General features: G+C 42.0%; 1 protein-coding gene across 1 annotated transcript in view; it reads left to right on the top strand.

Moving 5' to 3' along the window:
* Positions 1-6,806: 6,806 nt before the first annotated feature.
* LOC128075580 (high affinity cAMP-specific and IBMX-insensitive 3',5'-cyclic phosphodiesterase 8A-like) overlaps positions 6,807-15,033 on the top strand; it is a 132,245-nt gene continuing 124,018 nt past the window's right edge. The window contains exon 1 of the mRNA XM_052672461.1: positions 6,807-7,238. Within this exon, the coding sequence (XP_052528421.1) occupies positions 7,173-7,238 (66 nt within the window). The 5' untranslated portion in view covers positions 6,807-7,172. The remainder of the gene's footprint in view (positions 7,239-15,033) is intronic.

Here is a 15,033-nt window from a genome sequence, read left to right as displayed (position 1 = left end):
CTATTTTGTGTTCCTGCACAGTAGATCTGATTTACTTTGTTTTCTGATGTGTAATATACCTGTCCTATTGCCTTAGAGAAGAGTCATTTTGAAGTAGGATTTTTTATTTAAAATTCCATGGCATGCCTACATGGAGTTTCGGATCTCAGCTTGAGGTACCATTATGCGGCTGTTGGCAGCTCTGCAGCTGCTCTGTGATTTTGGGACTGCAATAAGTGGTTTTAAAGTCATACCTAGCCTTCCTCATCTAAAGAACGCCTCCCACCAACTCTGCTTTATGTACAAAATTCTGCCTCAGTCTTTGTCATTTATGTCCATCACCATGACAGATTAATTTTTAGCCAGTCTGTAACCTGGACTTATGCACCTATTTTGCTATGACTGACAGTAGTTACTGCTTGAGTTGCATCTCAACAATATTTGAAACTTGTGGGAGTATTCTCATTCCTCTTTCACTGCACAATCACAAAATAATCTCTGTCTATGCACTGCTCTTTATTCCCATTGTTTGGGAGGTGTCATACTGTGCTATAATGGCTTTTAACACAGCACAAATCAGATATCTTAAGTAATTTCAGCTTAAATGTTTGTTAGTACCGATGGATTTGTCTCTTTAGTCACCTATGTCTCATTTTGTCCACAAGATGGTGTTGATATTCTGCCCTTATGGTGAGCTCTGTGTCAATGGAAACATTCACTGAGGCATGTAATCTAAAAAGAGCTCACCATTAGATAACCTTTGGCATTGCCTGTGAGAAAACCTAAAGGCCTGGCAAGCTTTTGCAAAGTAAGTTTTATTCCAATGGATTAAGGCAGATGCAGGAAAGGGAATGCCTCATTAAGCCCCCTTTCCAAAATCACAATCCTGCAAGAAGCTTGAAAAACTGTTTGGCAGTTTGCATAGAATAACGGGGATTAATTCCCACTTGTAGATCCATGCAGGCCTCCACTGCTCAGCCCGTGTGATGTGATGAGTGCAGTGCTGCCAGCCCAGTATGCTACCCTCTGACCTGCATGGAAACCTCAGGGACCATCCCTAAGTCACATCCTGACCCAAAGCACCACGTTTGATTTAGGTACTGCTGTTGCCAGAGACAACAGCTGTAGAGGGTGCTGCTGTGATGCCCACAACTTTTCTCCAGCCTACCCTAAGGGATGTTGCAGAACAGTTTTTGTTTATTCTTCTTGTTCCTGTCGACATTTTGCTCAAAGTAAGTGAAAATACCTACAAGTAAAACACTTTTTGAGGTATCCTTTGTTTGGCCGTACACAAAGTACTATTGGTCAACATCAGAAATAACATCTCTATATATGTGACAGTGATTGATTGCTAGGATGCAGTCAGCTATCTTCTTAGGAGTCAGCTGAATTGTTCAGCTTTGCACAGTGCATCAGAAATTACATTTAAGTGCAAACGAAGATTGAATTCTGCCTTCTGACAACTCCTTTGCAAGGGCTGAGAGCTACAGAAAGGTATCAGCGCTGATTTTAAAAACGTGGCTCAAAAGCCATAAATTGATAGGACCATGATCTATTCTTCCTGAACTCCTTCCGGTTCAGTTATGCCTCTCGGTCTATAGGAAATTAAGACCAAGTGTTGGTATCCTACTGAGCAGTGGCACAGGTGAGATTTCTGTGGGCAACATGGTGTATTTCAGCAGTTCCTGTTCTCTCAGATCACTATTCAGAATATTCCTTTCTGTTAACCAAAATATACTGCTCACTGTTAGAAATAAAGAATGTTTTTAGAAGAACCAGGAGTTAAGCTATTGATGTGAACCTTAACAAATTCCAAGTTCTTAGGACAAAACACAATTCAGGTTTTTACAGAAATTGCTTTGGGAGTTGCGTGTTGTTTCTTCTACTGATTTGAAATCTCACTTTGGGAGTACATCAGCAATCCCCTTTTGAACACCAAATTTAAATTAAAATGCAATCTATCTTCTTTATTCTTCTTTCTATATTACTTCTGAGTCAGCAAAGCACTGACATAACTGTTAGGTGACTTGCTTTGCCCTGGCTAGCTGTAATACTGAACTGTGTTCAAGGAAGCCAGAGTTCATTGACCCAGACTCTGTAACACAGTTCATGTAAAAATTATACCAGACCTGTTAGTTTTTCTCCAGTTGACTAGTAAGCACTTTGGTTGCCATTAAGTGTGTCACATCCTTGTAGAATGGGGAGATACAGCATTTTCCTTATCTCACATTAAAGGTACCATTACTTGATAACTTATGATGTCAGTATTTATCTCATACTTCATACACAGATGTATGGTGTTTACCACAGAGTTTTCCTGTCATAGGGAGCAAATGATCATTGCATTTCTCAATACAGCAGTGGTAACTGTGACTTGTTCTGGGCATGTGGGCTTCCTAAAGCTCAGGAATTTTGAAGTCTGAGGATTTATACACATTTCTTCCTTTCTGGGCAAGAAGGAGTGAACCGGATTTCTTTGGCCTTGTGGTGAGCTAGGATGGCTGGCACTGGGAGTTGATATCTCAAGTTGCAAGGTGTTTGTGGTGCTGTGGGGAATTTTTGAAAACAGGAGTGAAAAGGGGATTTCAATGTACCTGTTGTGGCTTTGTTTTGAAGGAATAGATCTCTCCAACTTTTTCTCTGTAATCTTGCTTACAAAGTGCCATTCCTTGGGAAAGCTCAAGGGCTGTCAGAAGGCTGGTGAATATAATATAAAAAACAAAAATCCTGAATTGCGAAGACTGCGCTTCTTGACCACGGTGAAAGAGGAAATCAGGTGAGACATAAATAATTGGTCTTCCATGTGCATGGCACATACTTTAGCATACTGCTGTTCTCTTTTCTATATATCCAGCAACATGTGGTGAGCTGGAGACTAGCTAAGAAGAGGCAGGGTTGAGGACTGCAGTGGCTGCCTTTATCAATTGTTAGGCAATGACTTCACAGTTGTAGTTCATTTTCCTCATTATGGTGCCTGGAGACAGGCTGTACTGCACCACAGCTGTCAGCAAGCACCAACATACTCAGGTCTTACCTCTGCTTCTGCTGAAATATGAGCACAATACGATACAAAATGAGATTTCTTTCCTAAACAAGAGGAGATTTATACAGCCAAACTCTCAAGATAGGTCTAGTAAATATCAAAACCTAAAGCTTTTGCAACGATCTTCAAGATACAGTCATTGATGTGATAACTCAGCCTCTGATTACAGCTCACAAACCTATTTAATCAGGAACAAGCAGGTTTATTTCAATGAATCAAGAATCCATGTTTTCTCACAGCGTCCCTGATCCCTGTCTTTCAGCTTGCCTAAGGAAGGAAAAAACATTAAACCTTTGTTTAATGTTGGCTGATAGCACTGAAGTTACAGTAGGATGTCAATTAATCTATTCTGACACGTTTCTGACAGCAGCTTGTTACTCACAGGCAGGGCAGCCTCTGCAATGGGCTGCTTTATCAGGGTTTGGGGCAGAGGCTGCAAGACCTGTGGTCTGAGTTTTATGCTCACGCCTACTGTGAGTTCAGCCAAGCACTCAGCTTGGTGAGATCTGAACAGTGCTGGGTTGTCGGTAAGAGCCCAGCATTGCCAGGTTTGGGGCAGCTTGGTGTCACGCATACCCCTTTGTAGCACTGGCAGCTTCCTTTTAGTTTCCCACATTAGCTTTCCTGATGGCTTGAGCTCAGCTGGGAACTTCTCATTCAGCAGGGCATTTACAGGATCCCTTCCCTCTGCCAGACCACCCATTTTCACAAACTCAACATCTCTCTACAGAGTTTGGCTCTATTCCCAAGAAACTCAGGCAGAGCCCACAAGTAATACAGTGCAATTTCCTTAGGAAACTAAATGAGAAATAGTTTATAGCTTTTGCTGCTGATCCAAAAGAAATATGTTTCAGACATGTTCATGAGGATTTCTCCTTGCTTCTGCATTAGAAATGCAAAGAGTTGTTTTGTCTCTGTGGCCCATTCCATTTAACAGCTCTTCTCCTGCAGAGGTAAATGTCATTCCTACCTGTTTTCTGAGGCAGAGAGAAAAACTGCATCATATTGTGGGCTCTCCTGAAATAAAAAAGGAAACAGATACCCAGATGCAATTACAGCTCTCACTTCCTGATCTCCACTTCCGTACTTGCTGTACTTCAAAGCCATCTTTAGACCCATCTGCATTTTTCCTTTTTCCTCTTCTTCACTTTCCTGGTTGAACTTCACAGTCAGGACTTCACAACTACAAATGGTCTGAAAAGTCTATTTTCCTCCAGCCTCAAGTCACCTTCTGACACAGGGAAGAGAGATTGCTGTTGCTTTACAGGAGAAAACCACTGAGTTACACAGACAAATGTGTCTGGCTTGTCATTGCCTAAGAGGTTAGTGACTAATCCATGGGGAGAGTCCTGATGTCCTAAATTAGTCCAGAGAAAACCAAGCTGTGGGCTCTCCTTCCTGTGATCTGACACAGCTTGGAACAGATGTCTGGTTTACACTGAAGGTTCAAGCTGAAAACCTTGTCGAGTTTGTTTCTCCACAGCAACCATAGGAAAGTTTATTGTATGTTATGCTGTGCATGGGGAAAGTGTTTCCTTTAATTGCTCTGTTTTAAATTAGGAAATGGCAAATTCAAAACCAGAAAAACTCTGACAATTACTGCCACAGGATATCATCAAAGCAGGAGGCGTAGCATGGACACCTACGTGGATAATTAGATACAGATCTTTTGCTTGTTAGTTAATGTAAGCAAGTTTTGGAAGCCTAGCTTGCCCCTACTCTGTGACATAGCTAATATGTCATGGAATGGGTGACCTGTAATGAGAAGACAGGAAAAAAAATATGAAACAAAACCAAAATATAAAGAAATTTTATATTTCACCTGGGTTCCTCGCCTCCTCTCTTAAAATTCAGCAGGCAATTAGTGATCAGAGATTTTTGCCCAAGAGACTCAAAGGAATGGCAGAAAACAGAGAGTCCTTGAAACTGCTGTCATAAAGAGCCCTTGTGAATAATTGGGCAAAGACTGGCATAACTCCAACCTGTGTGCAGCAGAATCTTCCAGCTGGGCAGGGAGTAATTTGGCCGATCCGCGGCCAGTGGGGATAGTGAGTTCATGTGACCCTTGAATTATTTCTAAATAGGCAAAACTTGTTGTCAGAGGCTCAATTACACTGCAGTGGAGTGAACATGCACCCAGCTCCTTGAGGAACACAGACATGTGTTGAACACTGGGAGAAGGCTGGGATGATGTTACACATTTGTCACCCATGGGGGATGTCGGCTTTGCTTTCCTTGGACTTGCGTGGGCAAATGGTGGGATAAGGAGTGAATATCCCCAGTGCACAGCCTGCTGTTCTTGTGAGATAGGAGTGTGAGTATTGCTAGTCTCACAGCACAGGTGGGGAATCTGGGGCACACACCAGGCTACTGGCTTCTAAATTCACACTCTGTCCTTTGCTGTCCTGCCTCACTGCATAGAGACATCTGTGTCCTTGCACTTCTGGCCTATTTTGTTTGTCATATTTGACTTCATTTCTCTGAAATAGATGTGTAATCAATAACGCATACACCTGGCTTGCAGCTAGACACGCACTACAGTGTTTCTATTCATGCCCTAACCTAGATAGATGCTTTTAGTCAGTTACCATTTTGTAAAATGTAACCTAATCTCCTTAAAGACCTATTTTAATTAAACTGCTGAGAAATCTCTCATGAAATCAAATTTAATGATTTGATTAATGAAAAGATGAGTGCATGAATCTAGGATGTGGTCTTGAGTAAATCACTTCTGTACTTTGCGCTTTGATGGCAAACAGGTCCAAAAATCTGATTCCAGTACCTCTAATTTTTAATGATACTGCCAATATGATCAATTGATTAAAAAGATTTTCTGCTTTGACCAAACTGAAGTTAATCTTTCTCTGCTGTTACCATTAAAAAAATAAATAGATGGATTTCTACCATATAACCATAAAAAATTGCTCAGCAAGGAAGAAAGTCATGCATTGGACAGAAGCAAAGTGAACTTCCTTGTCCAGAGTAGCCAGTGCCCTGGACTCCTCTGTTTAGGGGATTAATACTGGGAAAGCCTTTCCTGAGGTAGTCAAGCAGCTGCACTGAGCATGAAGCCCCATGAGTCTTGAAACAGATGCCAGAGATCAGAATCAGTTTTGAAATTGTAAGGCACCAGATATCTGCAACTGCACTGCCTGATACACAGTGCGAAGAGAACAAAGAGAATTAATCTTTTGTTACCTGCTTTTATTTATACTTACTGTAGCCCCTCTCTAAGACATGCACAAAGTATTAGAAGAGGAACGCCTTTGTAATTTGAGTGTGCTCCTTTAGGTACATGATGCCTGAGAAAAACGATCCATTTGCCTGAGGAATCTTCCTTAGCTGGGAAAAACTTACCTCAGACTTATCGAATAGCCTGATTTTTATGGGCTCTGGCAGGGAACTAGAGACTATTCTGTAAATTTGTCCCTCTTTTATGCAAACTTTTGAGAAGGAAGTTGTTTTAAGCTGAGTGTGTGGCAGACACCTGTGTAGGAGCTCATGTTCTCCCTCCTGCACATGGTTGGGCCAAGGCACCGGGCTGCGGGACCCCAGGGCTGCTCACGCTGAGTTAGGAACAGCCAGCTCCCCTGCAATCTTCCCCAGATTTCTTTCATCTAATAAAAATATTTACCTACCCAAGCAGTGAGTTGAATGTAAGTTGGCTTTATTGCTGCAGTGACGTGGAACGGTGGTTGCTGGGTGACCTTGCCTGTGATTTTATGGCCTAGGCCAACTCTGCAGCACAGAGGTGTGGCCAAACCGCTGCGCTCCATTCTCACCTTTCTCCTGAGATGATCAGAGCTTCATGTCAGCTCTCTTCCAGTACCTGTAAAGACAGAATTTGACAATCTGATTTTGGCATCTCTCATGTGAAAACCTGGATCCGCAAGGAGAACCCAAGAGAGATCAGTACCTGGCTAGAGAAGCTGCAGAGCTTAACAGAAAGGCCAAGCTCTGTGCTGCTGTCATCCAGCAAGGAGCCAGGATCTGAAACCTCGGATTAGGCAAATGGCCATGAAGCCTGTGTGTGGCTTACTGCTGGGATCTGACAAACTGGAATTCTAGAGCCTGAATGACTTGGTTTGGTTTTGCCTGGAGGTGATTTAATGTTTTCCTTTGGAAACCAAAGTTTTTCAAATAAGCAGACATGGAAGAAAACGAAGGAGTAAATATTTTGGAAACCAGACCTGTCTCAAATGGTCCTCGGTGCAAGGTGAGGACTTCTTTTTTTTTTCAATTACAGAAAATATTAGATCTTTCTGCTGCTTCTAAGTGACTTTGGTAGACAATTGCCTTTGGACCAGAGTGCACACAAATCCTACATGAGCCATTGTAAACAAGTTCAGAAATTCCTTACAGCGAGGCTGTGCTAAGCATTAGAAATAGAACTGAAATGGTAATGTTTTGGGTTAGCTACTGTCATCCACCGCCCAGGAAGTTGCATATATCTGAGTACAGATTTCTGTGCTGTGGAAAGTATCAAAACAGTTTTCTAGGTTCTTGGAAAATCCAGAGATGACTTCTTACGCTAGCAAAGCCACTGCTTTATGATTTGCAGTTCAAATGCATTTAGTAAACCACAGCAAGCATAAGGTAAGATAGGCATTAACAAATGGACAACTAAATTGTGTGGAATGCAGTGTCCAGCAGCAAACTTCTAATATTCTTCTTCCAGCTTGCTGGAGATCATTTAACCTTCCTAACAGGTCAGCTGTGCTTGTCAAATCTCGGGCAGTGACGTTCACAGATTGTTTTCTGTTTGCTTGTGTTTGTAATTTGATCTCATGTAACAACATTGTCCTCAGCTCACATAGAACCACAGGGACAACTGTGACATCCTGCCTGAAAAATCCTTGTTGTTTCCTGGGCTTGAAATATGAAAGATTTCCAATTTGGACAGGTTAGCATGCCTGTATTGATCTCATCCTGTTACATGAGATTAAAAGATTAGTGAATTGGGAACTGGGCATTCTACATCCATCTTGCTGTAAACTGTTTTTTTCTTGTTTTTTTTTCAAGTTTTGGAGGAGGTTGGTGGAAATTTTGCTGTTGCTAGTGCTGAGGCCAGGATTTCAGTACAGACATTTGTGCTTTGGAGAAAGCCTATGTGGGATCATGTCAGGAATGTGCCAGTTCAGATTTTTGTTCAAAATTGCTTCTTTTTGATAGGAGTTACTGGATATTAAGAGAGAACACAGAGAACTGGGAACCTGCAAAATAACTGTGCTTGTTACTCATTAGAAATAGTCTCAGTGAATGCAGAAATGTGTGTACCTAATGACAGTATGTTTGTTGGAAGCGCTGATCAAACAAAAGAAACACAGTCACCTCGTCCTGCTGGACATCTGCTCAGAACTGATAACTGCTTCTCCAGACTGTTGTTCATACTTGTGCTGAGTGCCTTTCACCTGAGAATCTCCAACAATAATATCCATTGCTGATGCATTCTATGTTCTTTTTGTTTCTTATTTAAAAGAGACATCCATTTCATAGGCACAAGCAAGCAACACTCCAGAAAAAGTCCAACCAACCAACCAAACAAGAGATGAAACTACAGAAGTTTTTAAACACTGAGGGTGAAAATTGTTCCCCCTGAGATTTGGCAAGTGGGCAAAGATAACAAACTCCAGAGCAGCTTGCAACGAAAACGGTTGTGTTATGATTGTCTGTTACCCATCTCAGATCCTGACTCCTGTGAAGGTGGGGAGTTAAACTGATTTCTGCAAGTATTGTGCAGCTGTGCCCCTTGCTCAGTCATATTTCTGCATATCTGCAAGCGCGCAGTGCTTCCATAAACTGGCAGTGCTTTAGATGGACAGATCAGAGTTCATGGGAGCCTGGGCAGGATGCATGGCTGTGGAACAACAGAATATACTGAGTAATAATTTGCACTCTCTCACGGCCTGAGTGTTCAAAGAACTTGTGAAGTTTTACAGGCTATGATATCATGGCTCATACAATGGGATTTTCTCTCTGCTAATCTGGAATTTTCTAGTTTTGCTTTAAAAAACTGGAAGGTTTTTGTTTGGTTGGGTTTTTGTTTTGTTTTGTTTGTTTGTTTGTTTGTTTTTGTGTTTTTTTTTTCCCCTGGGAAAAACCAAGAGGATTTTTTCAATCTTATTTAAGTTATTGCGGTCTTAAAATACATAACTAACTGAACACAACTGCAGCAATGTGATAGCACATTCTTCCCAACAATTACCAAGAAATAATATTGAGGATAGCTCACTAACCAGCTGTTCAGCAACTGCCTTCACTTTTTTTTTTTCCTAAGTGCAAATCTGTGTTTGCAAATACTTTGTCTGTATGTTATTGTGGGTACAAATGTTACTCATTAGAGCCTCTTTGTCGGCATTGCAAAATGTGTAATTGAAGTTCCGGCTACAAACATTTGCTTGTGTTTCCTGCCTTCGTGTTCAGTTTAAGAGGATTCAGTCTCATTTCAAGATGCAAGTGAAAGTGTGTTGATGTTCATTTATTTGTTTACTATCAAAACATAAAATATCGTTATTTTCCATAATTAGGAGGGACAGTGCCTGTGCTGTGACTCAGGAGGAGGCGTGCACGCAGGCTGGCTCGCACCAGTGCCAACAGGGCCCTGCTTTCATAGAATTTTAAATGTGCTTATGGAGTTTTTAAATAAAAAGAAGCTGGTTAGTTATTAACTTGCACGAATATCTGATTTTAGAGAACAGGAGATTACAAAACAAACTGGATTTTCACCAGCTCCTGAAGGGCAAACAGCACGCTGCATCTGGGGAGAGAATGAGAATTTTCCCCTTGCATTTCCCTGCAGTGTGTTTGTGCTGAAGCTTTTTCGCTCTCCTAGTACTTGATGTAAATGTTAATTAGCACTCCAGGGAAAATGTGTTAACAAATGTACCTTTGACACAGGTCCACAGCCGAGCTTTGCTCTGTAGCTGCAGGCTGGAAAGATTAGCTGGCAAAATACCTTGTGCTGCTTTTGAGGAAAGTCTCAAACACAAACTCGGCGGTGCTTGCCGAGCGCTTCGGCTTTGCTGCTCTGTTGCAGCTCAGGCTGTACTTGCCTGGGAGGAGGTGCCTGGGAAACCTGAGCAGCTGTAAAAAATAAGAGTTAACTCCTGGAAAAAGGAGGCTTGAAGCCATTAGCGGGCTGCAAATAAGTCTGCCTGGGCTATTGTTTTCACAGAATTAGGAAAAATTGTTTTGATTTAGCACAAGCTTTGGCAGAAATGATTCCTTCTCTCACAGTCTGATCTTGATTAGCAATAAATATGGGTGGGAAAGTCATTACTGTAAGCTGTTAGAGTAGAAAGGTGACAGTAATGCTTTCATGAACTCATTTATTTCCTTTCCATATATGGCAAGTCAGAGATTCAGAAATGGAAATCCTTTGGAGGTGGATTTTTCAGTAGTGTTCAGACCTGCTTTGACTCAGGTTAGTACATAGACATTCCAGTGCTGTCTGTCCAGTTTAATTCTTCAACATTTAGGTATTTTGTACCATGACCTCTGTGAAAATATATGCAGACATCTTCCAAGATTTGTCTTGTTCAGCTGTTCATTGCTGTGCAATATCAAGTATTGATTTATTCCCTGTGAGGAACACCTCATTTAAGAAGGTAGCCCAGAGGGCACAGTGCTGACCCCTGGGCAAGTCTGATTACCCAGCATAGCCTGGACCTCTGCCTTCTTGAACTATGGATGTTGCTTTAGTTGCTTAAAAGGAAAACATACAATAAATGCTGAATTCTTGTTGGCCCAAACGACTGAAAGAAAAATCACAACATTCCCTCAACAGATGGCAACTTTCTAAACAAAATTTGAATGTCAGCCAGGAACTAAGAAAGCAGGGCTGGATGCTGTGGCCAAACAAGTCCTTGAAGCTGCCCTGCCCAGGCTGAGCTGGGAGCTCTGCCTGGTGACGTTAGCCTGGATCTCAGAAGATTGCTTGTTCATGATCCTACCTGGTTTGCAGTCAGGAAATTTGATTATCACTTCCACAGAAGCCATTGCAGAGCACCTGCTGCATGAAATATGCATTTATTCTTGACATGTCCCATGTTTTCTTTCTGTTTCCGCATACGGAGTTAAGGTTAATGTTCCATACGCTATGGACAAATAGGAGTTGCCATGGATACCATAGCCTTGAATTTCCCGTCTTCTAAGCGATTAAATTCTGCACCTTAATTTTGCTTTATTGGTTCATTTTTCTAACTCCTGATTTCCTCGGTTTGCTCTCTCCTCATGAGAGCAAAGCAGGACATTTCACAGGCTCCTTGTATCTTCTGGGGTATTGCATTTTGCACACTGGTCTGGAGGAACACTTAGGGCGTTGCTTTGCAACGTGCATCGGCAGATAAGAGCAGTGTGACGCCCAGCTCCCAGAGGCCACGTGAGCCCAGGGCTCTGTAGGGAACTCCTTGTGTGCGAGGTGCCCCCAGGCAGAGCTCTGTGCCTGAAAGGGCTGCACGTATCTGATGGGCTAGGCAGGCCTCTGCAATGCTGCTGGCTTCCCAGTGCCTTGCAAAGTCTCCTATTCCATAATCCTAGCCCTCCAGAAAATGGCATAAAATAATATTGAATTGTGAACCACAAGCTATAAAAACATAGCCCTAGTTGGTAAGTAAAACGAATAAGTAGCTGTTAAATGCAAAATGAAAAGGTATAACAGGACACTGGGTGCTTTTGCTGTTCAATCTGAAGTGTTCTATAAATATAGCTAGGTTGCTACACATCGACAAATTGGTCACCCCCCTAATTTAAGGCATACCATGGGCAATGGAAAGAATGGCCCATAGACCTGACTAATGTGGATAGAAATAGAGAGCAATTTGGAGAAGTAATGATATAATTCCAGCCTTGTAACTGCAGACCCTGCAAACTGCACAGCAGCACCATCAGCTTAATGGCGCTTTCCTCCAGCAAACACTTATGGCGGCTGATGTTGATTATCTGACACTGTTTACTTTGAAGTCATGATAATTACAGCTAGAGTGTCATCTGCACTGTAACTAACATGCTCCTCTACTCCTAATTTATTCTGACAGTATAGATTAATGATGGTAAATGACCAGCAAGGATTTATCATGAGGTGATTCTGTGTTCTGCGGGCTGCCTTAGACAATGACAGGAAGTGATTGTTAAGTTTAGGCTATTGTCCTGATGTAATTGTGCATGCTCATTTGTAGCTTTGTTTTGAAGTAAAGCTCATCCAAGGGCTTAATAAAGACTTAGTTATGGCCCCTGTGAGGCTGAGCCATGTTTGTAAATGGGAGAGACACAGGCTGGTTATACTCCTCTGATTTCCTTGTACTGCAGTGCTTGTATCCCTGCTGGTATCAATAGAAGCTGGGACAAATCAGCTCTTCTGAAAATCAGGAGCTTAGCTGATGGTGAGGGGTTTAAAAGACCAAGACATACTGCATAAAGGAGATGCTCCCCCAAAAGGGAAGGTGTCATGTTCCCTGCACACTCAGTGCCTCGGGGGCTTTCACTAGTCCTGCTTGCAAGATCTTGACTTTCAAGTCAAACCAGTCACGGCTTAGGGGACAGCACCATGTCATGCTAAGCAGAAAGTTGTGAAAAATGATACAAATGAAATGAAATTTTCCGAGGTCTACATGGCTCTCAATCTCTGGTTACTTCTTGTTAGAATTAGTTTCATCATTGGCTTTTCTTAATAATAGCTTCCTTGTGTACGCAAGGACTTAACTTGGCTGACTTTAACTGCGTCATGTATTGCCTCAAGAATACTTGACTAACAAGATGATCAAAGTGTGCTGTTCCATGTGTCAATCAATAGGAATTCATATGCAGGATCCTAGTAAAAAAAAAAAAAAAGTGAGATTATGATGGAGATTTGGTTTTCTTTGCACTTAAGTGTTGCTGTGAGCAAACAAATGCTAATATAGTGAGCTGGCTTCCATTGTCTCCACTCCCTTAGGCCGGCATTTTTCTTGTTTCTTGCATGTTTCCCCATTTTTACCAATTCTGACCTCCCATCTAGCTGTATTGACGCTCCTTCATGTTTGCAGCAGAGCTCTGAGATTTTTGGATTAAAGAAGTGAAACAGTGGAATTGCAGAAATGCACAGCAGAGGTACTTAAGCAGCAGCAGGTGTCTGATTTGGGTTTGCCATATTCCCTAATGCATGCACAGATCCCGTCCTGAGGATCGGGCTGCAAATCAGCTCCAGCAGGTAGTGATCATAGGTCTAATAACTGGTACCTTAAAAAAAAACAGGGCACAAGGAGGATTTGAGTTGACTGTGTAGACAGTTCTCAGAGCACGCAGGTAGATCCTGACTTGCTCTTCTTTGTAGACTGGTTTGGCCAGAAGGAAATGAGTGGTCATAGCTTTTAAGGCCCACAGAGATGAAAGGATTATTTTCTAGCACACCTGCAAGAATGACCTTTGGCTGACTACAGAGCAGATCAGCTTCTCCCCAGTGGTACAGTGAACAGTGCAGCAGCACCAGAACAGTGTATGTTTTGGGTACAGGGGGTAGTCCTGTGTGCTTCACTGCTCAAACTACATGCCTATGTTCTGCAGTCTTCCTCCAAATATGTGGCTGACTGCTTTGGCTCTATCAGCTCTGTGCTGGAGCAATCAGCCTTTTTTGGGATAAAGAAGGACATTTTGGCCATTGCTCTCTTAGCAATCTTTTTACTACTGAATTCAAATGTAGGCTGTCTTTTGAATGGAAACATACGTAATACATTTTCAAAGAAAAGAGTATTTCATATCAGTTCTAATTTTGAGGGAGAAGTAAAAGATACCTACTCTGAACCTTGCAGCTCACATCCCTTTTCATTTTTGTTCAGAACTGTGGGGAACATTGGGAACATTTGGGAACAGCTCACCAGTCAATGGTGGCCACAAACACACAGCTGGCCAAAACAGTCACCTACCCCACATGAACTCAAGTCAGGCTCTGCTGTAAGTGATCGGATGATGTGATGTTTGGTAGACTGTTGCTCATAGACTTGCCCAAGCACAAAGCTTAAATGCAAGTGCCTTCAGTGTTTATAGGAAAATACTGCTGTGCTTTACCCTGGGGACACCAGCTTGGCCCTGGTGGCTGCTGGCCATGAATTGGTGCTCCCTACGCTGTTGGTCTTCACTCCATAACCAAATAGTTTCTCTTCTGTAAATGACCACACAGGGAAAGTAAATAGACCAGGGGAAACAAGAGGGGTGGGTAGAGAATGAAAGAGCAGAAACACCCTTTTTATTTCCCTTGGAATGAAATCTTTTGGGATATGAGTATGTGCGAATTGTTACCCCTTCTCCAGTCTCAGAGGGATGATGACAAGGTGTTGTGCATGTGGATTAAAAAGGAGGTCTCTGAGGCACCGAGGCCATGGAAGTACACAGTGTTGGCATTTGTCCTGTTGGCTGTAGAGATGCCTGCTCTGCACTTTAATCCCTGAAGAAACTGGGGTACATCTGAAATGTCGATAATCTTTGCAATTTTTCCTCTTGTGAAATAAGAAAATAGGGGTTGGAAGCAGAGCTGGGTGAATGTGGAGTGTTTCTGGTTTGCTATTTGAACACCCCACACCGGATATGAAAAATAAACAGGTCAAATGAAACCAAAAGCAGAAGTTTCTTTGGAGAAAACTTAGACGTTTGGGAAGAAAAAAAATTGCACCATGTTTTACTCAGTGCTGAGTGCCTGATGTTGCTTTATAAACTCTTCATTTTTGTCCCGTTTCATTCTGGAAAAAAAAAATTCAAACCCAAGCCATTTAATTTAGAAAATACCAAAGCAAAACACTTAGCAGAATCATAGAACAGTTGATGCTGGAAGGCACCTCTGGAAATCACCTATGCCAATCCCTCTTCTCAAAGCGTATTTGAAGGTGCTATAAACAGTTCTGTTTTGAGTTTTTCTTTGTGTCATTTCCCAAATTTGACTTAAATCCTGAATAGGTCTGGAGCCCGCAGATCGTATGTTGGGGTGGATTGAATATATATTGATTTATCTGGCTTTTTAGCCTTCCGTTTGGAACATTTGTGTC

This window comes from Tympanuchus pallidicinctus, unplaced genomic scaffold, assembly GCF_026119805.1.
Source record: "Tympanuchus pallidicinctus isolate F22 unplaced genomic scaffold, pur_lepc_1.0 scaffold12, whole genome shotgun sequence".
In the NCBI taxonomy this organism is placed as follows: Eukaryota; Metazoa; Chordata; class Aves; order Galliformes; family Phasianidae; genus Tympanuchus; species Tympanuchus pallidicinctus.
Note: the sequence above shows the minus strand (reverse complement) of the source record. Positions and strands in the feature narration are given on the sequence as shown.